At 39.1% G+C, this 22,793-nt stretch overlaps 1 protein-coding gene across 3 annotated transcripts in view; it reads left to right on the top strand.

Annotated features, from left to right (window-relative positions):
- TRPC3 (transient receptor potential cation channel subfamily C member 3) overlaps nucleotides 1–22,793 on the top strand; it is a 73,456-nt gene that overhangs the window by 12,988 nt on the left and 37,675 nt on the right. For all 3 annotated transcript variants that reach the window (XM_034661662.1, XM_034661663.1, XM_034661664.1), the window contains exons 2-3: nucleotides 7,166–7,937; nucleotides 14,165–14,353. In XM_034661662.1, coding sequence (XP_034517553.1) covers nucleotides 7,166–7,937; nucleotides 14,165–14,353 — 961 coding nt within the window. The remainder of the gene's footprint in view (nucleotides 1–7,165; nucleotides 7,938–14,164; nucleotides 14,354–22,793) is intronic.

A 22,793-nucleotide genomic window follows, 5' to 3' on the forward strand; every position in this document is an offset into this window, starting at 1 on the left:
AAAGAAGGTACCAGAAATCTGGGGTAGAATAGTGATGGTAACTGAGCACTTTTGTTTTGTTTTTTAAAGATTTTATTTATTTGACAGAGAGAGACACAGTGAGCGAGGGAACACAAGCAGGGGGAGTGGGAGAGGGAGAAGCAGGCTTCCCGCTGAGCAGGGAGTCTGATGCTGGCTAAAATGAGGGGCTCCATGCAAGGCTCTCGATGAAGGGCTCTTGATGAGGGGCTCAATCCCAGGACCCTGGGATCATGACCTGAGCCAAAGGCAGACACTTAATGGCTGAGCCACCCAGGTGCCCCGGTAACTGAGCACTCTAAGATCTAAGCTAAATTACCAGATTTCCTGGGCCAAAAAAAAAAAAAAAAAAAGGCAAGGGTTATATAGTTTATTATTAGATTAAAGGAACCAAATTCTTCTAGAGAGAGAGAGGTCTATTAATACACAATTCTAGGATAACTTTAGTACTTGCATCCTCATAAAAGGTGCAGTGGACATAGATATGACAACCTCTTTAACCCTTTAAATGCACTTTTGAAGACGACATAGTAACCTTTTAAAAATATCAATCCTTGATAAAAGCAAGGGCATGACATTAGAGAGTCACTGGTGAAGGCATTTTGCAGGCTTCTTATTTACTGTGAGTCAGGTGACTTGCTTCCTGAAGTTCAAATTTTAAATGTTAATAAAACATAGGGAACTAAAACAACATAAGGCTGCTTGTCTCTTAGGCTACACTGCTCATACATGTTATTTCAACTTCACTTTTGGCAGGGCCAGTATGACAGGTGTTTAAAGGCCTCATAGTCTGGGGTCATTGATTCAGGATAATCCCATTGTTTTTATCCTGGAGGCTCCCAATCTTTAGTGTGCTTGGGAATTTCAAAGGGTGCTCACTTAAAATTCATATTCCTGGGTACCTGGGTGGCTCAGCCAGTTAAGCGTCTGCCTTCAGCTCGGTTATGATCCCAGGGTCCTGGGATAGAGTCCTGCATCAGTCTCCCTCTACCCCTTCCCCCTGCCTGTACACTCTTTCTCTCTCTCAAGCTCTCTCTCATGCTCTCTCAAATAAATAAATAAACTCTTTTTAAAAAAATAAAATACATATTCCATAGTCCTACCGTGGAGAGATTCTGATTTAGTTCATCTAAAATGGGTCCCAGAAATCTGCATTTTAATAGGCACTCCAAGTGATTTTCAGGCAAGTTGTCCTCATGTCACATTTAGAGAAAGTGTTAGAAGTCAAATGAGTTTATGTCAAATTTATGAAAACTGAGGAATATTACTTGTATTTTTACCTCTGAATGGATTTTTACCTCTGAATGGGTTGCCTTTGGGTACACCAAAATATTTCTCAGAAAGAACTTTTTATCTGCTTAAGTATTTGAAAGAAGTACCATGAACCCAAAGTTTGTTTCATATAGCATGAATTTTTTTTCTTAAGATGTATGGTCACCATCTTACTCAGCTTGCGCTGTCAACAAAATACCATAGCCTGGCTTAAACAACAGAGGTGTTTTTGTTTTTGTTTTCACAGTTCTGGAGGTCAGAAGTCAGAGATCATGGTGGCAGTATGGTCAGGTTCTAGTGAGAGCTCTCTCTTCCTGGCTTGCAGATGTCTGTTTTCTTGCTGAAGTGGGGATGGGGTGGGGGCCTTCAGGTGGGGAGAGAGAGGGAGGGAAAGAACATGAGAGCTCTCTGCTGTTTCTTCTTACAAGGGCACTGATCCAATCATGAGAGCTCTACCCTTATAACCTCGTCTAATCATAATTGCCTCCAAACCTCCCGAAGACTCATCCCCAGATGCCATCACATTGGGGGTTAGGGCTTAAACATATGGATTTATGGGGGGATGCAGTTCAGTCCATAGCAGTCAGATATTACCAGCCATCCACATCAGCCTGAGCTTGCACAGGGACTTGTCTGGTTTAGGTCAGTGGTACTCCAATGTTCTTATAAGAAAGAAGGCCCTGTGCAATGTATCCTTGCAGTGCTGAATGAGACACCCCACTGGATGGGGATTTGAAGGGAAGAAAATGTCTGGCAAAATTATTTTTGTGTTAGTGTTACTAAAGTGAGGCATCCTCTCCCTTTCCCCCTCATTCCTTCCTTGTTTCTCATGCTAGAGAAGATGCACTGCCAGGACCAGCTGAGATTGGGGCATGTTTATGAATTGTGGACAAGTTGAATTCAGTGTGACTCATACCATTCCATCATTCCAGATTAATGAAGCTTGTTTTACCTAATACTGTAAGGAAAGTTGTTGTTGTTTTTTAAAGGCACTTCCTACATGGATTCACCGTGAAAATAAGAAGCATTAGATCAGCTCTTTTATTTGAAAAACACCGGTATAATTTGTTCTAATTCAGAAATCTGACTTCACACTTAACTCAGTGTTAGAATCTTTTAAAGACAAAATCAAAATGACTCATGTGACGTGTGTTGTATAGTACTAAAATCCCACATTTCAATTCATATACACAATATGGAGATACTAGTTCTGAAAGAGGAAGATATACTAAGAAAAGCTTTAAAATATTAAGAAATGCAAAGAAAAATTCATTGAAGAATCCTGTTCTGGTATTTTCAAATCACACTATTTGGAGAGAAAAGGTGGGGTTTTAATAAGTGATTTTTGTTGTAGATAGCAATCATTAGATAAAGAGCACTTTCCATTAAGATGTGACACATTTTTAATAATGAGTTTATTTCCCCAAAGATAATGTATCTGAGTATAGATTGGAATTCTTCAGACATACATACTCTGTAAATACCTTCTGTGGTTATAAAAAATGTCAATATATTATCATTGGTAAGCACAAAATTCATCTTTTATACCATATGGAAATTTTAGCCATTTGAAGAGTTCCAGTTTGTAGCTTCATAGTAAAAATATTAACCCAATAAAGTCAGTACCGTTAGTAGTCACAAAACATGCTCACCTACTACAATAACAGTATTTACCAGATTGGTTTAAACCATTTTATTAACATTGTCATAGAGTATGGTTTTGCAACAAAGTTCTCTTCCATGCAGTTCAGTGAATGCTATTTCCCAGTTCTTGTCTACCTAAAAGTCATCCTCATACCAACACACACAGACACACACATATGTACACATACAACATACCCCATCCCCAACCCAACCTTGCACGTCTTTGTTTCTCACACACAACCACACATTCCACACACTTCACTCTACATGCTACCCTACACAAGACACATCCATACCCTACTGATAGGGCATTTATGTAGCTTCAGAAAGATTATAATGTAATGGTTGCCAATAAGCACCTATATTTAAAAATTTTTGTCAACTATGGGATTTAAATAAACATTAAAAACATGAATTTTATTTTTATTTATTTTCATTTTTTTAAAGATTTTATTTATTTATTTGAGAGAGAGAGAGCACGCACAAGCAGGGGGGAGGGGCTGAGGGAGAGGGAGAAGCAGACTCCTTGCTGAGCAGGGAGCCCAACACGGGGCTTGATCCCAGGACCTCAGGATCATGACCTGAGCCAAAGGCAGACGCTTAACTGACTGAGCCACCCAGTCTCCCATGATGAATTTTATTTTTAATAAAAATATTCAAACTATGGATAAAACTATTAAAATATACAAAAGGGTGAAGTGAAGAGCAACAGTCTCCCTTCTCCTATGACTCTAGTTCCACTGCTCAGAGCCCAGGTACCATGACAAATAAAAGCCTCTTGTGTTGCTTTCTGGAAATTGCTACCAATACATATATATGTGTGTATGTACATATATGTACACATATAAAGGTGTGTATACATATAAATACCATATTTATTTAACTCTTAAAAGTTGATCTCCCAACACTAGTTGAGCAGTTAGAATGGGGTGCCAGTCTACTACTGTCACCCTTGGAGTTAATATGCCTCTCCGGACCTCTTTGGTTATCACCTCTGTAGACCCAGGTTTGCCTGGCCATGTTCCCTTGGTCTCCAGATGGGAAACCTCTGCCAGTGCCTCCTGTACTCCTCTATTGGTTTGAGGCCGAGAGAGGTGAGAATTGAGTGGGGGCATGTAACTGCCTCTGACTTCTTCTGTGCCCAGACCCCCAGGGAGAGGAACAGTGTCCTCTCTAGCTAGTTTTCAGCTCCTGACTCAGAATATTGTTTTAGCGATGGTGGAAAGTATTTCTGGAATATATATTATAGAAGGAAAGCATTTTTCTCCCCCCAGCCATTCACTTTTAACTTGTCACTATTATTTGCTTTAAAGCCGGTAATGTAAAAAGGGCTTTATCTGGTATTTTTGGTGCAACTCCTACAGAAAACAAAAATCACAGATATTTTTTTTTTTTAAAGATTTTATTTATTTATTTGACAGAGATAGAGACAGCCAGCGAGAGAGGGAACACAAGCAGGGGGAGTGGGAGAGGAAGAAGCAGGCTCACAGCAGAGGAGCCCGATGTGGGGCTCGATCCCATAACGCCGGGATCACGCCCTGAGCCGAAGGCAGACGCTTAACCGCTGCGCCACCCAGGCGCCCCAAAAATCACAGATATTTTAAAGGAGCTTATCTTAAGCATTTCAGTCAGCAAGAATGTTAGAACTGGGTAAGGGTAAAGATGCAGATTTGTATCTATAATGAGCCATTTAAATAGTAAAAGTAATCACAATGTTAAAAAAAGTAATCACAGTGTTAAAAATTATGTTGTTTATTTAGCATCGTTTTTCAGAGACTCAGAACTTCTAAAAAAGCTCTTTGTTCATGTGCTCACGAGGAGACTCAGGAGCACTTTGTAAATTTCCATTTTACATCTGGGGTAAGGAAGTCCAAAAAAGTGAATTTACTCGCCATCACAGAAATTAAAATGTGAACCTGAATCACTGTAGGCATCACTTTTTTTTTTGTTATTTGTATATTAATTTTATTTGTCATTCTCTTTTTGAGGAGAAATCCTAATTGTTTTTTTTTAATGATTTTTTATTATATTATGTTAGTCGCCATACAGTAAATCCCTGGCTTTTAATGTAAAGTTCGATGCTTCATTAGTTGCGTATAACACCCAGTGCACCATGCAATACGTGCCCTCCTTACCACCCATCACCAGTCTATCCCATTCCCCCACCCCCCTCCCCTCTGAGGCCCTCAGTTTGTTTCTCATAGTCCATAGTCTCTCATGTTTCATTCCCCCTTCTGATTACCCCCCTTTTCTTATCCCTTTCTTCCCCTACCGATCATCCTAGTTCTTATGTTCCATAGATGAGAGAAATCATATGATAATTGTCTTTCTCTGCTTGACTTATTTCACTTAGCATTATCTCCTCCAGTGCCGTCCATGTTGCAGCAAATGTTGAGAATTCGTTCTTTCTGATAGCTGAGTAATATTCCATTGTATATATGGACCACAGCTTCTTAATCCAGTCATCTGTTGAAGGGCATCTCGGCTCCTTCCATGATTTGGCTATTGTGGACAATGCAGCTATGAACATTGGGGTGCATATGGCCCTTCTCTTTACTACGTCTGTATCTTTGGGGTAAACACCCAGTAGTGCAATGGCTGGGTCATAGGGTAGTTCAATTTTTAACTTTTTAAGGGACCTCCACACTGTTTTCCAGAGTGGCTGTACCAACTTGCATTCCCACCAACAATGTAGGAGGGATCCCCTTTCTCCACATCCTCTCCAACAATTGTTGTTTCTTGCCTTGTCTATCTTTGCCATTCTAACTGGCGTAAGGTGGTATCTCAGTGTGGTTTTGATTTGAATTTCCCTGATGGCTAATGATTTTGAACATTTTTTCATGTGTCTGTTAGCCATTTGTATGTCTTCATTGGAAAAGTGTCTGTTCATATCTTCTGCCCATTTTATGATTTGTTTATTTGTTTCTCGTGTATTGAGTTTGAGAAGTTCTTTGTAGATCTTGGATACCAGTCCTTTATCTGTAGTGTCCTTTGCAAATATATTCTCCCATTCCGTGGGCTGTCTCTTAGTTTTTTTGACTGTTTCCTTGGCTGTGCAGAAGCTTTTTATCCTGATAAAGTCCCATAAGTTCATTTTATCTTTTGTTTCTCTTGCCTTTGGAGATGTGTAGGCATCACTTTCATAATGCAGCTGAATCTCAATGAATGTGGTTGGTATTAGGTACATTGTTCTGGATATACAATTAGTGTCCAGTTGCTCTATTCATAAAATAATAGTAGTGGGGTTTTTTTGTTTGTCTGTTTGTTTTTGTTTTTGTTTTGTTTTTAGAGAAGGGGGTGGGAAGGAGCAGAGAGGGAGAAAGAGAGAAAGGGAGAGAGAATCTTAGGCAGTTTCCTAGTCCAGTGTGGAGCAGGATGTGGGGCTCTGGGCTTGATCTCACAACCCTGAGATCATGACCTGGGTGGAAATCAAGAGTCAGAGGCTTAAGGCACCCCAATAGTAGTGATTTTTAAACCATAAATCATACCATATCCTTTTACTTCAAAGAGGGAATTATATAGTATTGGTAATTAAACAACTCTTATTACAAAGTAATAGTTATTTTCAACAAAATAAGTTTAGATTGATGCTCTAATTTTATAATTGCTAAATCTTGTCTGTGTCATTGAAAAAAATGAATCTTGCTGGTTTTTCTTTTGGAGGGTTAGGCAAGATACCTCTAAGAGAAAAAGATAACAAAGGTAAGATCCTGAAAGATTCTTGGCCTAAATCCTAGGCTTTTCCCCCCTGTCAATTATTTTATTTAGTTAAAAATATACAATGACTTGAGAGGAGTCTTCTGGCTTAAGTCTTGAAAAATTTGCTTTCTTTAGCCTTGAATCCTAGTGCTTTGGTGCCAAGAACCTGGAGACCTCTGTTTTCAAGACTTTAGGACTAGTATGGTTATTTATACAAGGTCCAATGAGTTCCGTCTTTACCAGGGCCACAAGGGAGGCACGGATATCTGGACATTGTTTATATTATTTCTTCTGAATGCCATTTTCTTTTGAACAGGAACCCTTGTTCTGATAGGCTACCGGCTCCTTTCTGGTTTCAAACAGCCCATATTAGGTACAGGTGTAAATTTCAGGTGCGTTCTTTAGCAACTGACCCAGCTGCCGGCACGCCACAGGTCGGCTATAGGTGCTGCGCACTTGGAAAGCGCTGAATATGTGGGAGGAAGCAATACGCCCTAATAGTCTACAGTTGTTTTTCATTGCTGTTGATTAGGTCCATGGAGGGAAGCCCATCTCTGAGGCGCAAGACGGTGATGCGGGAGAAGGGCCGGCGCCAGGCGGTTCGGGGCCCGGCTTTCATGTTCAATGACCGGGGCACTAGCCTCACCGCGGAGGAGGAGCGCTTCCTCGACGCTGCCGAGTATGGCAACATCCCTGTGGTGCGCAAGATGCTGGAGGAGTCCAAGACGCTGAACGTCAACTGTGTGGATTACATGGGCCAGAACGCGCTGCAGCTGGCCGTGGGCAACGAGCACCTGGAGGTGACAGAGCTGCTGCTCAAGAAGGAGAACCTGGCGCGAATCGGCGATGCCCTGCTGCTTGCCATCAGCAAGGGCTACGTGCGCATCGTGGAAGCCATCCTCAACCACCCCGGCTTCGCAGCCAGCAAGCGCCTGACCCTGAGCCCCTGTGAGCAGGAGCTGCAGGACGACGACTTCTACGCCTATGACGAGGACGGCACGCGCTTCTCGCCCGACATCACTCCCATCATCCTGGCGGCGCACTGCCAGAAGTACGAGGTGGTACACATGCTGCTGATGAAGGGCGCCAGGATCGAGCGGCCACACGACTATTTCTGCAAGTGCGGGGACTGCATGGAGAAGCAGAGGCACGACTCTTTCAGCCACTCTCGCTCGAGGATCAATGCCTACAAGGGGCTGGCCAGCCCTGCGTACCTGTCCTTGTCTAGCGAGGACCCGGTGCTCACCGCCCTGGAGCTCAGCAACGAGCTGGCCAAGCTAGCCAACATAGAGAAGGAGTTTAAGGTAAGTTCCACGCTCCACCCGGGCTACCCTGTGCGCTCATCCACTTTCCTGCTGCCGTCTTGTGCCTTCCAGAGTTTGCCCTGGAGTCAGTTTTGCCCAGCGGATTTAAAATCATGAGAGATTGGAAATGTTCAGAAATGATCTGATGATTTCCCCCTCTCAGCATGGTGCTGTGATAAATTCTCTTTGGGGTTGGGTATATACTGGATCAGACAGCTACAGTTATTGTGCTGTTCTGTGTGGATGAGCATCAAGTAAAACACAAGACTCCCCCCACCCCTTTTGTTTAAAGGAGGGATTTCGTGTGACTTTTTGCCTCCCAAATTCTTCTTCCTCTTCTGTAGTTAGTAGCATCGTGGCACACAGCACAGAAGGGTATTTAGTTTTGCTGTTTATTGACCCAAACATCAGTATATCCCTTTAGATAGAAAGTTAAAAGACTAATATGAAATACAATTAAAGTCATTTTATTAGTATGACAAAAATGCCTCTCCCTGAAATCTACAAATGCATATTCAGAGTGGTGAGCCATAGACAGTGTGTCAACCCAGAAATAGAAGGATAGTAAATTGTTTTGTTTTAATGGATGAACTTTTTTTCTGAACATCATTTCCAGTCAAGCAGTATTAGTATTTTTTAAGCAGTGTTATTTTTTATAAAAATTATACATTAATGATAGGACATTTTAATCTTCTATTCAGTTGCTGCATCCTCCAATGCATTTTGGATGGTTCTACCTGTTAAATCTGGGACAAAAGGAGATTTCATGGTTCCGGCGAAAGTCAGACTGTTTTTCAGCAGGTTCTTGTCTCCTGCTGTCCACCTAAGAAGATTATTGTAGACATCAATTCTTTAAATTATTTTCTGGATGCTGAGTTAATCCGCTTCTTAGTGTTGTGGTGTCAGATCACAGAAAGAGTGATTATTCTGTCTTTCAAATCTTATTACAGTTTTTCATACTTAAGTGAGATTTGCGCAAATGCAAGTAGCAATATAATTCAGGTTAAGGGGTTGCTATTAAGCCATGCAAAGACATGGAGGAACCTTATGTGCATATTACTAAGTGACAGAAGCCAATCTGAAAAGGCTACAGATTGTACAATTCCGACTATCTGACATTCTGGGAAAGGCAAAACTATGGAGACAGTAACAAGATCAGTGTTGCTAGGGGTGAGTGGAGAGGGAGGAATAAATCAGTGGAGCACAGAGGATTTTTAGGGCAGTGAAAATACTCCATGTGATACTATGATGATGGATACATGTCATTATACGTTTATCCAAACCCATAGAATTTACAACACCAAGAGAGAACCCTAATGTGAACTATGGACTTTGGATGATTATGAGGTGTCAGTGAGGGTCCATCAGTTGTAAGAAATGTACCACTCTGGTGAGAGATGTTGATGATCGAAGCTATGCACGTTTTGGGGCAGGGCATATATGGAAACTCTATGTACCTTCCTCTTAATTTTACTGTGAACCTAAACCTGCTCTAGAAAATGGTCTTTTAAAAAAATCGTAAAAAAAAATGGCAGGAAAGTTTTGCATGTTTTTTGTTTCCCTTTCCATACACACCAGATCACGTAGATAATCATCAACCCTCCTCTGGTCCTGGTAGAGATCTGGCCTTAGTGTAATTTTATTATTCCATTAAAGTTTTTTCTGATATAAAAGCTACACATATTTATTGTAATAATGTGGAAAAATGCAAAGAAAAGATAAATATCACCTTATATTTACTCTCATTGAAGAGATTCCTTATATGATATTTGAAAAGATGTATTTCCTTGGACTCAAAAGGTATTTATTTATTTATTTATTTTAGACAGAACTCAGAGCAAATTGGAAACTTCAAATTCTGTTTAGAGAGAATACAAAAGCATTGAGGTAAAATAGTTTTAAATATCACTATTTTGACATAGTAATAAAAATATAATTCTAAATTTATTTGTCACTATTTCAAATGTCATTCGAGCCTTGTTTTTTGCATTTTTGCTTGATAATATATTGAAAAGCTGTAAAAGAGATTCTACAAAGGGAATATTTTCTAATATTATGCTTTAACAATTTATAAAAGATGGTGATGTTTGCAATTCTGCCCAGAGAAGTCATCTCAGTGAAGCGATAGCTTAAAAATTTGTTATTCATAGTTTTCCCCTGAAGCTGGCTAAAACTGTATTGATAGTACTTAGAACCTCCTTTACCCTGACTTGAAGAGTCACCTCTGATAACCTTTCAAAAAATGTGGGAAAATATTACAAGAGCCAAAAAGAGAAGAAAACACAACTGAGTCTAAGAGGGAGTCCAGAAAGCTACCAAGTTATCTAAGGATATGCAAAAATCATCTAAATCTTACAGTTTGAAAAAGTAATGTGTTCCCTAGTGAAAAAGAGGTGATTTTTTTCCCTTTTTTAGACACCTGTACCTATTTAATCTTATCAATGGCCTGTAAGATTAGCGTCTCACCCCTCAAATTGCCACCACTTAGGTGCTTCCGAGAAGGGTCTCAGGCAGCGTGCAGTTTTCAGAGTTCCTGGAAGAATACAGGAGGCATGATGCCGAAAACATATGAAGGTCATTACCCCAAAAGGTTGAACATTCTAGGATATAGATTTAGATAAATTAATGGAGGACAGCTTGGTGACAGGTTATTAAAGAAAAAGTTTGGGTGTGCAAATGATGTCTGAAGCTATTCTGAGAAACAGAATATTGGACGTGATGGACTCTAGGTCTAATCTGCCAATTGTCAGTGGTAGGAAAGCTAGTCATTTATTAGGCTGTGAGAACGCAAAGTGGAGTTTCTTAATTCTGAGTCAATGATGCACTTTTTTTTTTTTTGGAACAAGAAGGTATTTGCCTCCCCGTTGCCTCAGTTTTCCTCTCTTTAAATTAGAAAANAAGTTTCTTAATTCTGAGTCAATGATGCACTTTTTTTTTTTTTTGGAACAAGAAGGTATTTGCCTCCCCGTTGCCTCAGTTTTCCTCTCTTTAAATTAGAAAAGCAATTTTGACTTACATCACAGTAGGGCCGTGAGGAAGAGGTAAAGAAATATAATCCAAAAGCAAGATGGCATTTTATAAAGCAGGAAGATAGCCTAGGAGTCCTCTGACTGTACAGACATCTTACCTTACAAATGAGAAAACAAAGCCTATTAGCCAAGGACCCATCTGCTAAGCCTAGATTTAGGTGTCTTGGGTCCCAGGCCTAGATATTCTATCTAACACACTGTACCTGATAACATTGAGGTATTTCTATAGTACCTGTTGTGTACTAAGCATGCTGTAAGCATATAATCCTCATAGCAGCAATATTACGTAGGCTTATTCTCATCAGAGAGGCTAATTAATTTCCACAGGATCACACAGCTAGTAGGTGGTAGAAACAGTGTTTGAACCCAGGAAGTCTAGCTTTAGATTTATGCTTTTAACTACTATCCTATCCTGCCCCTTTTGTTAGTAGGGAACAGATCTGGCCAAACCAAACCTCCTTAGAGTTGAATTTCAATTTTTCTCTTAAAGATAAAAAGGCATTATGGGGCGCCTGGGTGGCACAGCAGTTAGGCGTCTGCCTTTGGCTCAGGGCGTGATCCTGGTGTTATGGGATCGAGCCCCACATCAGGCTCCTCCACTATGAGCCTGCTTCTTCCTCTCCCACTCCCCCCTGCTTGTGTTCCCTCTCTCACTGGCTGTCTCTATCTCTGTCAAATAAATAAATAAAATCTTTTAAAAAAAAAGATAAAAAGGCATTAGAATGATGATTAAACCATAAACATTAAAATAAGTGTGCTCAAACCTGTAGACAAGTTGTGACAAGGACCAGGCATCCTTGTTCTTTCCCTGGCTTGCACAGGCTTCAGGCTTTTGAGTTCCTCACTCTACAAAGAAGGTAGCAGGTCCCTCTGGTAACTTCGTGGAAAGCCATGGTGCTACGAGACTGGCGCAATGAAGATGATTAAGCAAAACTAAATTAAGAGAGAATGACTAGAAAATGCAGACCAGACAAATGGGCCAAGTCGTGAAGTAACATAAGGCAGGACCTCATGGTAGAACTAATATAGTCCCCTCGGGGTGCAATGTGACTTCAGATAGTTCCTTTTGCAACTGCGAAACAGCTGTCTTTAGCTGGAGCCCTCCATCTTTCCCTGAGAGCACCACATATATTGATAAAGTGACATCCCATGACCACGATAAAAGAAATTGCCATTATGTACAGCATTGATTATTTTCTGCACTTGGGCAACAGACTTCTTCCAGCAGGAAATGCTTACAGTGTTATGAAGACAAAGTATTGTTTTTGCAACTTTTATGACTACCGGTTATGGTTTCCTGATTGATGTTTCTGTGGATGTGAACAAACCACACAGCTTTCTTTAAGGCAAGGCAATTTACTGATTATGATTTTTTGAAACAATGAGTTATTATTTAGGTGTTACTGCAGAGGTGGCTACTGTTTTCTTCAGGCATTGCAATAGTCTCTCTTTTTTCTGGTCAATGGAGAAATGGTCATCCTATGTTGTACCAAATCTTATAGAACAGTCTGAACTGAGGAGTAACATGAGGAAATTTCATCTAAAGAAATTGTATTAAAAGGGGAGCTTTATATGGAAACAGACATGAATTTAATACTTTTGGATGCTATAATAAAATATTTCATTAGTCTTTCAGGAATGGAAGGCAGATGGATATTTAACTGACACTCTGCATAGAAACCAGAGACTGAACGTTTTATTAATTTTATCAGTTGCATGGCACCAACTTGAATGGAAACTAAAGATTGAAGTTTTTATTCATTTTATCTATTCTCTTATGAGGGGAAAAGGATTAACTGTAACTGTTCCTTATCTGAATTTCTGATATCTGAAATGGAAACTATTCTAGTCTGTGTAGCCTTTAAACAGTCTCTCTCTTCCTTATTTTAGTCAGTGACGTGATTTTTGCCCATCAAATTAATTGTTTATTTAAAGGAAAAAATTCAAATTCTTCATGTCTTTTTTTTTTTTTAAGTAGGATTTTCAGAAGCCTGGAAATTCTGCTGTGCTAGGTATTACTTGATTATCAGACACATATAGTATTTCGGGCCATATTGAAACGGGGAACTCTATTTTCTTCAAGCGTGCCAGATTAAGACCATCATCCGGTTAACTTTCTTAATGGGCTAAAATTGTAGTGAAAGCCATAGAAGTAGAACTGGGGTTTCTGAAAGTAAGATACTTTCCCAAGAGATGGTCATTGATACCTTGACTGGAACGAAAGGGCTAGAAATAAAACTCCATTCAGAATGTAACAGGGAATGCTGCCAAGTGACTTCCTTATACCGGTCCATGCACTATATAAATATGCTAATGAAATTAAAGATTCACAGATTATTTTTAGCAAGGTGTTAGTTCCAGTGGCCTGGAACTGTTCTCTCAGGTATTGATATTCTGCAACCCTTGAGAATTCAATTACAGATAATCAGACATTCCTTTCCTTCCAGTTCTGTAGGACATGATAACCTTCAGACAAACAAGGAAAAATACCTCCTCCCTCTGTTGGTACCTGTCCATCTCTTTACATTCACTACAAACCAGTCATCCTCAGACATAAATGTGTATCACAAACACACAGAGGGTGTGTTTACACAGATTGCTGAGCCCATCCTCAGTTTCTAAACAGGAACAAGTGGGATGGGTTCCAAGAATCCATTTCTAATACAGGTCCAGGTGCTGTTGATGCTGCCGGTTTGAGGACTGCACTTTGAGAAGCTGTCTCCAACAGGCCAGGGAGAGTATAAACTGAACAAGTTATTTTCATGTATAGTCAATCTTCTGTGTCAGATCACCACTTTAGAACAATTGCCATTTAAACAAATTTTCACTACCGAAATGGTTTTGTTTTGGCTTTAAGGAAACTATTGTTTATGTAAGAGAGATGCAATGCTTTCTGATCCTTTGGTCTGTCAGCATTAGTGTTTAGCCAACATCTCTTAATGCAAACCAGTAATAAACGTGCGTACGGTTTTCAGAGCTGTCTCATACAGGTGGGTGGATTGCAGAAGGTACTGGCTGAGATTGTGAGTGGGGGCAAATCCCGCCTGTGTCTAACTCAGCAAGCCTTGCATCCTTGTAGGAACAGCAGCTTCCTACCCAAAAGAAGGGACCCCTTTTTGTAATTCACAAAAACTCTAAACACTTTCTATTGAAGTAAAGCAAATTCCTTGAATTAAACTTTAAACCTCTTGTTCTTAGAATGACTATCGGAAGCTCTCCATGCAATGCAAAGACTTTGTAGTGGGTGTGTTGGATCTTTGCCGAGACTCAGAAGAAGTCGAAGCTATTCTGAATGGAGATCTGGAATCCGCGGAGCCTCTGGAACTCCACAGGCATAAGGCTTCGCTGAGTCGTGTCAAGCTTGCTATTAAGTATGAAGTCAAAAAGGTGAGTAGCCCACTTTTATCCAGCACCGTATTGGAATAAACATGTAATATCAACTATGCCATAATCCCAGGAAAAGTTTTTAAATAATAAAGATGATATTGATAAAAGACTTTTTTTTCCTTCATGAAAGAGATTAAGTGAAACATGGTAAAGTTATGAATCAAATATCTAGCTTCTGCGATCCTTTCCACTTTTCGTCTGCTGTGAGACCTTGGATAAGTCCTAAAACTTCTTAAACTTCAGTTTCCTCATGTAAAAGAAGGATAATATTTCTTATCTATCTCAGATAATATGATTTCAGTGGATTAAGACATGCAAAAGAACTTTGTGAACTGCTCATTACAATACAATTAAAAATAATAAAATGTTACTTGTATACATTTTTGTAAATCACTATTACAACTGTCGTGTTAATCCTTGTGACAAGCCTATATTATTATCCATTTCACCTATAAAATAGGTAAAATAGTTGATGACATTTCTATTCTACAAAGGAAACTGAGGTTTTCCAAGCTTAATAATAAGTCTAGGTCACAGAGCTATGGATACCAGAAATTTATGATTACTTTTTTACTTTATTTATTGCAGATAAACTGTTAAGTGTATGTATTTGCTGCTTGTATGGGGCTTTCAAATAATTCTTGAAAATTGTAGTTATGATGTTTTACTATAATAAAAATCTCAGTTATCTACAACGTAGCAACATTTATGTTAGATAACTGATATTTTTTTTGTACTCTAAGAGTAACATCAATAAGTCACCAAGAAGTAAGCTGTAATCAGGATCAGATCTAGTTTCATGAACTGGTTAGTCTCTGTATAGCTGAATTTTCTCTCCTCCCTCCAAGGTGCTTAAGAGAGCAGGGAGCCAGCCTGCAGGGGTTCAAGTCCTGAGTTAACCACCTGTTCCCCATGTGGTGATGGGCATGTCACCCAACCAGGCCAAGCCTCAGTTTGCTCAGTCAGTGAAATAGGCACCCCAAAAGCAACTACTTTCAGTTGTTTATAAGGTTATAAGAGCTAATGCATGTAAAGTAATTAGTACAGGTCAAGTACATGGTGATTGATTAACGTGTATTAGCTAATAACATTTCTACATTATGAAAATTCATTCTCAGAATGATGACTTTTAAACAAGTTCAGCTTTTAGTCATCAAACACAGATTGCATGTTCATTGTGTTCGCTCCAGTCCTCAGTAATCCAGTCCTCAGTAATAGACTACAGCCGATTTAGGCAGAAAGGAATTTAGTAAGGGATCTGAGGAGACCCACAGAATCATTAGGAGAGGTGGAGGAACAAGCATATCTAAGTTGTGCCTCCAGAAACCTTACTCAAAACCAGGCCCAGAACGGACGTCTGTGCATATGCCTCTGACCCGTGGAACCAAGGCAAGTGTGGGCACCCTACCAGCAAGTGAGCACGAGGGAAACTTCCTCTCATTCCTTTTCTCTCTCTCTCTCTCTCTCTCTCTCTCTCTCTCTCACACACACACACACACACACACACACACACAAATTCTACCACAATGTAGAGAACTTTCACATATAGTGTTCACATTTTCAGCCAACTCTTAATCACAGATATCCCCTCAACTTAATAAGACAGGGAGATGTGAAGATTCTTAGTAAATACCAATGTAAAATAACTTTTCAAGGAATTATCATTTAAAAGTAAATTGGCTCAACTGCCTTCCTCTGAGAGCATTTTTTTTCTTTAAGTTTTTACTTTTTAATTCCAGTTAGTTAACATACAGTGTAATGTTAGTTTCAGGCGTACAATGTCCTGCTTCAATACTTCCATACAACACCCGTGCTCATCACCAGTGTGCTCCTTAATCCCCATCACCCATTTCCCCATCCCCCTGCCCACCTCCCCTCCCAAACACCAGTGCATTCTCTATAGTTAAGAGTCTGTTTCTTGTTTTGACTCTCTCTCTTTTTTCCCCTTTGCTTATTTGTTTTGTTTCTTAAATTCCACATATGAGTGAAATCATGTGGTATTTGCTTTTCTCTAGAGCATCTTGCTAGTTGAGGTTTTGCTGTATTGAAGGAAAAAAGATAATTTTGAGTAAGATTAATATTAAACCATTTTTGAAAGCTGTCTAGACATTTATTCACAGATCTTGCAATACACATCTCTTTTCTTTAGCACCTGAGAGGAGAGAATTGATTTCAGTTGTCACTGGTTCTTTATCATTGCTTTGAAAGTGTCATATTAGCAGAGGCAGCTCATCTACAGATGTGCTTCTGTTAACCAAACTGTCTCAAGACAGTGAATGTCTTCCTGGCATGTTAATTTTAAATAAATTGATGTATAGCTTGCAACGTATGAGGTGTCATTAATAATAAATTTGTTATCAGTCAACTAACTACCAGGAAAAAACAAAAAAAATATATTTGAAACTGAAAGGAGATTTAGGGCTTTGCAGATATTTCTGGGTTTGTTTGTTTTATGCTATAAAAGGAGTATTAGTCAAAGTATTTGATTTGGAAGCTTCATTCAATGTATATAAAAACTTTGTTCTAGCATGCCCAAAAAAGCCCAAAAGACTTCCTTTGTTCTTCACTCAACAAACACGTGTCTCCATCTAGCAAGGAGGAAAGATGCCCTATCCCTTCTGGTGCTTCCTTTTTCCTTCATCTCATTTCCAGCCCTGAAGCAAAGCCACTTTTTGGCTTACAGGGATGTGTGAACCCTACCTATTGTGGCGCTGAGGTAGTCTGCAGCTNTTGTGGCCCTGAGGTAGTCTGCAGCAACATGAGAGACATTGGGATTTTAAAATATACGTTACAGAATTTTTTCCTCCTGATAACATAATAAACTTTTATTTATTCAAATCAACTCATAATTCCAGCAAGGAAACCAGTTTTGTGTAACAGTAAGCTGTTTCGCACGAGAAGCTCAGGAAGTCTCTTCTGCCACATGCCCAAGATGTACCCCAGCTCTGGTTCTGAGACTACTAGCTTCTCATAGGCCCCAGTGCTCAGGTCTTCCCTAGCAATCATGCCACAAGTTCTACCCAGGCCTTATAGAACTCGGTGGCAGTTAGTCAAGAAAATGAAAATCTGAAAGACCTGAATAGGAGAGATCTGAACACGAATTTTTTTTTTTTTTTTTTTTTTTTTTTTTAGAAAGAGAGTGAGAGTGAGAGCGCATGCCCACCAGTGTGTTCACATGGGGCAGGGTCAGAGAGGGAGAGAGAACCCTAACCAAGTTCCACGCCCAGCATGGAACCCCACGTGGGGCTTGATCTTACGACCCTGAGATCATCACCTGAGCCGAAATCAAGAGTCAGTTGCTCAACTGACTGAGCCACCCAGATGCCCTGATCTGAACATGAATTTAATGTTTATGTGAGAAAGAACTTTCTAATATAAAAGTAATCAAAGAAATAACAAAGTAAAAAGGTTAATAATCTGACAACATACAACTTAAAATCTCTGTACACAGATAATAAAAAAGTGAAGGGCAATGTTAGAAAGGTATAATTTCTCAATTCTAACATACAAAGAATTGATATTCTTAATATCCAAAGAGCTCAAACAAATTTTAAAGAAAAATTTCTAGAGCCCTGTTGAAAAACAAGCGAAGGGCTTGAATAGACAACTCACAGAAAATTCAAATGACTAACAAACATGTTTAAAATTTTCAAACCCTCTAGTACTAAAATAAATGCATCCTAATATACAAATAATATTTCCTGTGTCTCAAATTTAAAGAATACAAAATCTTCTCGATGCTGTTGGTGAAATGGGCAATCTTATGCTACTGATGAGGAACAAACAATAATGCGTCCTCTATCAGGGGGAAGATGTTTTAGATTATTCATCCCAGAATCATTTCTGAGGAGTCTCTAAGGTAAATAATAATACTGGAAAGTTAGGAAATATTATTACTGTTTATAGAGTTACCCATGTTATTCTATAAAAGAGAATGGAATAGAGTGAAAGATGAAATTTGGTTTTTTGAAAGAGTACAAGAAGATTAACTTTCAGGCAAAAACATCAATTATTTTCCATTTAGAATAGTAGGTTATTTACTTCCCTGAAAAAGCTCTGAGTTTTAATTCTGCCTGAACCTCTGACTTTTCTGCAAGTGAGGATGAACATCAGTCGCCCCATAGAAATAATGAGAGCTTCACCTGCTTCTAGGAAGCTCTGTCTATTCTAAGAAAGCCCTTGACAAAGATAAAAGATACTAGAAGTGGATAGACCATCGAATGGGGAAAACTGGGCTATTAAGAAAAAGGAGAGAATTTCCTGGGTTCTTCCTCTTTGTTCTCTTATTTCCTCCGTGTTGAGATTAGATTTAACTATAGAAATATCATCTAGAAAAGAGACATGCAGCAATATATGCACATAAAATTACCCACTGTGTATGAATAAAGTGTGCTTTCCCTAATTTCAAAAGTTGAGCAATGCGATTAGAGTGGTAATTATACAGAGACCTTGGGCAGGGTGCATGTGCTGGCCAGTGCAGTCCTGTGTCCTACACTGGGCAGTCTCTTGGCCAAGTTCATGTCCAGCACCAAGAAAGAACAGAACATTTTGCACTCTGGGTTCGAAATCCAGCAAACTTATACAGTGTAAATTTTCAGTTTATATTTCACAACTCAAAGAACTTTATTTTTTTTAATTATTATTTTTTTATTTTATGTTAGTGACCATACAGTACTTCATTAATTTTTGGTATAGTGTTCCATGATTCATTGTTTGCGTATAACACCCAGTGCTCATTGCAATACATGTGTTCCGTAATACCCATCACTGGGCTAACCCACTCCTCCACCCACCTTCCATTCTGAAATGATCAGTCTGTTTCCCAGAGTCCATAGTCTCTCATGGTTTGTCTCCCCCTCCGATTTCCCCCTCTTCATTTTTCCCTTCCTTCTCCTAATGTCCTCCATGCTATTCCTTATGATCCACACATAAGTGAAACCATATGATAATTGTCTTTCTCTGCTTGACTTATTTCACTTAGCATAATGCCCTCCAGTTCCGTCCACGTCGATGCAAATGGTGGGTATTCATCCTTTCTGATGGCTGAGTAATATTCCTTTGTATATATGGACCAAATCTTTTTTATCCACTTGTCTGTTGAAGGGCATCTTGGCTCCTTCCACAGTTTGGCTAAGAACTTTAAAAAGAAATTGAATGATGTAGTTTTTATTCATAGCAGTATTTTAAATGGTATGAACTGTGCCTCCAACCATGTCATTAAAACAAAAACAGAGTGTTCCTACCATGTTTTTGTACAACCGTAGTCCCATGAAGATAGTTCTCGTAAGGGCTGATTTGATAAGACAGTGTAATATGAATTTTTTTTTTAGTTGAAAATTATCTCATTGTTTTCCATTAAACTGCCCTGATTGGCAGTTCTGTTTATAATCTGTTAGTCATTTGGCAGGAAAAAAAAAAAAGTTTGCTCTCNGTCGATGCAAATGGTGGGTATTCATCCTTTCTGATGGCTGAGTAATATTCCTTTGTATATATGGACCAAATCTTTTTTATCCACTTGTCTGTTGAAGGGCATCTTGGCTCCTTCCACAGTTTGGCTAAGAACTTTAAAAAGAAATTGAATGATGTAGTTTTTATTCATAGCAGTATTTTAAATGGTATGAACTGTGCCTCCAACCATGTCATTAAAACAAAAACAGAGTGTTCCTACCATGTTTTTGTACAACCGTAGTCCCATGAAGATAGTTCTCGTAAGGGCTGATTTGATAAGACAGTGTAATATGAATTTTTTTTTTAGTTGAAAATTATCTCATTGTTTTCCATTAAACTGCCCTGATTGGCAGTTCTGTTTATAATCTGTTAGTCATTTGGCAGGAAAAAAAAAAAAGTTTGCTCTCTACACTACAGTAGTTTTGTTCCATTGAAAGATTGAGATTTTCTTGTGTGTTAAGCATTCTCCTTTTAAATCAGAAAACCTCAAATAAGGGTGTTAGTTTTGTAATGATTTCAATTTGTTGGTCCACTGAAGTTAGAATGCAGCATACAAATTTTATCCAACTGGCTATAACTGGTGTGGCAGCATTGGAGATTTTTTAGGAAGTAAACAATTTTAAGAGATAAAAGTCACTGTCCTACTTTGAAGTCCTTGAAAAGAGCAAAACTCATCTCCCAGAGGGATTAACTTTTTGCCCTCTCTTGTTACTATTGTATTGATTTTATTTTAGTTTTTTAAATGTTCCTTGTGTGCTTGCGTTAGGATTTTCAATTATTGGAGGAAAACGTCCATTTGTGTTTCCTTCCTGTGAATTGAAAGGGATGAACAGACACCATATGCTGGTGTATTACTACCTCAATTAAGAAGAGAGTAGAATTAATAGTATGGGAAATATAGTTGTTCAGCTGAATTTAAAAATATAACAAGTAAAATGCAAACAACTGGGCCAATATGTAGCATATATTAAGTGTCTGCATTGTGTATTACAAGTCACAATGGGTCGAAGATTGATCATTATATAATGCCATCTGGAAAGCACTGATTTCCATCAAGTCTTTAAGGGATGTGTAACCTATATACAATGTAATTAATGCCATAAAGCACATCTTCAGATTTGAAGATTATCTGGAAGAAGAGGATCAAGGAGAGGGAGCCATACTACAACCTTAATATTTCTGTCCTCAAGAGTTTAAAACCTAAGAAAGAAAGGCTGGACACTCGCAAAAGCGAAATTTGTCCATCAATTCTATATGGACCCATGTCCACCTGTCTCTCAACTTCATGGGGATTTTCAGTCTTGCAGAAACCCTCGGCCTATAAAAAAGTGCATGTTGACTTCCCAAGTGGTAATCTGATTTGATGACATTGTCTGTTCCACCTGTAGATTTCTCTGAATGCACCATTCCCCATCCTCAGCTGAGCCTAGCTGGAGTCACGGGACGGCTTTTTATTTGCATCTGTCCAACTTCTCACAAATGCAGACCCTCCAAATAGCAAGACCTTCAGACCAACATTCAAACTAGTACTGTTTTAAATGTTAATTATTTATCTTAGCAAGCATGAGGAGACTGTCTCCATTTTTTTTTAAGATTTNGACCCTCCAAATAGCAAGACCTTCAGACCAACATTCAAACTAGTACTGTTTTAAATGTTAATTATTTATCTTGGCAAGCATGAGGAGACTGTCTCCATTTTTTTAAAAGATTTATTTATTTGAGAGAGCAAGAGCGAGTGAGTGAGCCTGGGTGTGGGAGAAGGGCAGGGGGGTAGATAAGAGAATTCTCAAGCGGACTCCTGCCAAGCATGGAGCCCAGTGTGGGGCTGGATCCCATGACAAACCCGAGATCATGACCTGCGCCTAAATCAAGAGTCTGACACTTAACCCACTGAGCCAACCAGGTGCCCCTTCATTTTTCTTCACGTTTATTGAGAGCTTACTACGTGCCCTAGAACAGAAACTGCTTATCACTTAATGCATACTGATGCTTCCATTTTCACCTTATTCTACTAAATACCTAACACAGTGCCTGGCTCATAGGAAGACCCACAACATTTTAAAGAGTGAATGAATAAATGAACGAATGACATCTAGGAATTCAAAGGAGATAAAGAATTTTAACACAGAAAGAGGGATAAAGCAGGAAGGAAATGATCCAGTAGAGTATAGGGGTAGAAGTGGAAGTTTAGCAAAGTTCTCAGGAATCCTAGAAAGTTGTCACCAAGACCCCAGGGCTTTCAGCCTTGATTGCATTTTATCATGAGTTCAAATACTGACTGTATTGATCAAAAATCAGAACTTTGGAAGAGTGACAGGATCTTGAGTCTGGAAAGGAGATCTACTATAGACCTAGCAGCTAGCAATGACCAGTGAGTGAGCTTTAGGACCTGGGATTTTTATAATTGAATTAAAAGACACTTATAAGATAAAATATGCTTTTTCACACTGAACTCATTAAGTGAGAAAAGATAGCATTTTCATTATAGTACTTTAAATCTTCCAAATCCTACTAGTTTGTATTATTGAGATAAATTCAGTTAAGTACTTCAAATCTAATATTTGTAAACTCATCCTTACCACTTCTGCCAGCACAAGACCCCCTTGTACCCAGGGGCACAGCTGTCACCAGAGCGGTTATGACTGGACTTCCCAGAAGATGGGTGCACACAAAAGTGGGGATTTGGGGGAAATTGCGTCTCTACTGCCTACCCTGGGGGATGAGGTTTTATTTTTTAATTTTATTATTATTTTTTAATTAGAAGAGCTAATGGGAAACTATACACCAGTAAGTAGAAACCTTTTCATTTCCTTGAAGGCGTGTCATTGACAAATAGCCAAATAACTCGAGGAATTGCCTAGAGTTGCTAAGAATCATTAGGATCATTAACTAGAACTTGATTAAAGATGAACCCTTCACCTGGTGGGGACTGCAGTTGTTTCCTTTGCCTCTAAGAGTTTGTGAAAAAACATTTCACGAGTACTTCCTATCA

The sequence above is a fragment of the Ailuropoda melanoleuca genome, chromosome 5 (assembly GCF_002007445.2).
Source record: "Ailuropoda melanoleuca isolate Jingjing chromosome 5, ASM200744v2, whole genome shotgun sequence".
Taxonomy (NCBI): domain Eukaryota; kingdom Metazoa; phylum Chordata; class Mammalia; order Carnivora; family Ursidae; genus Ailuropoda; species Ailuropoda melanoleuca.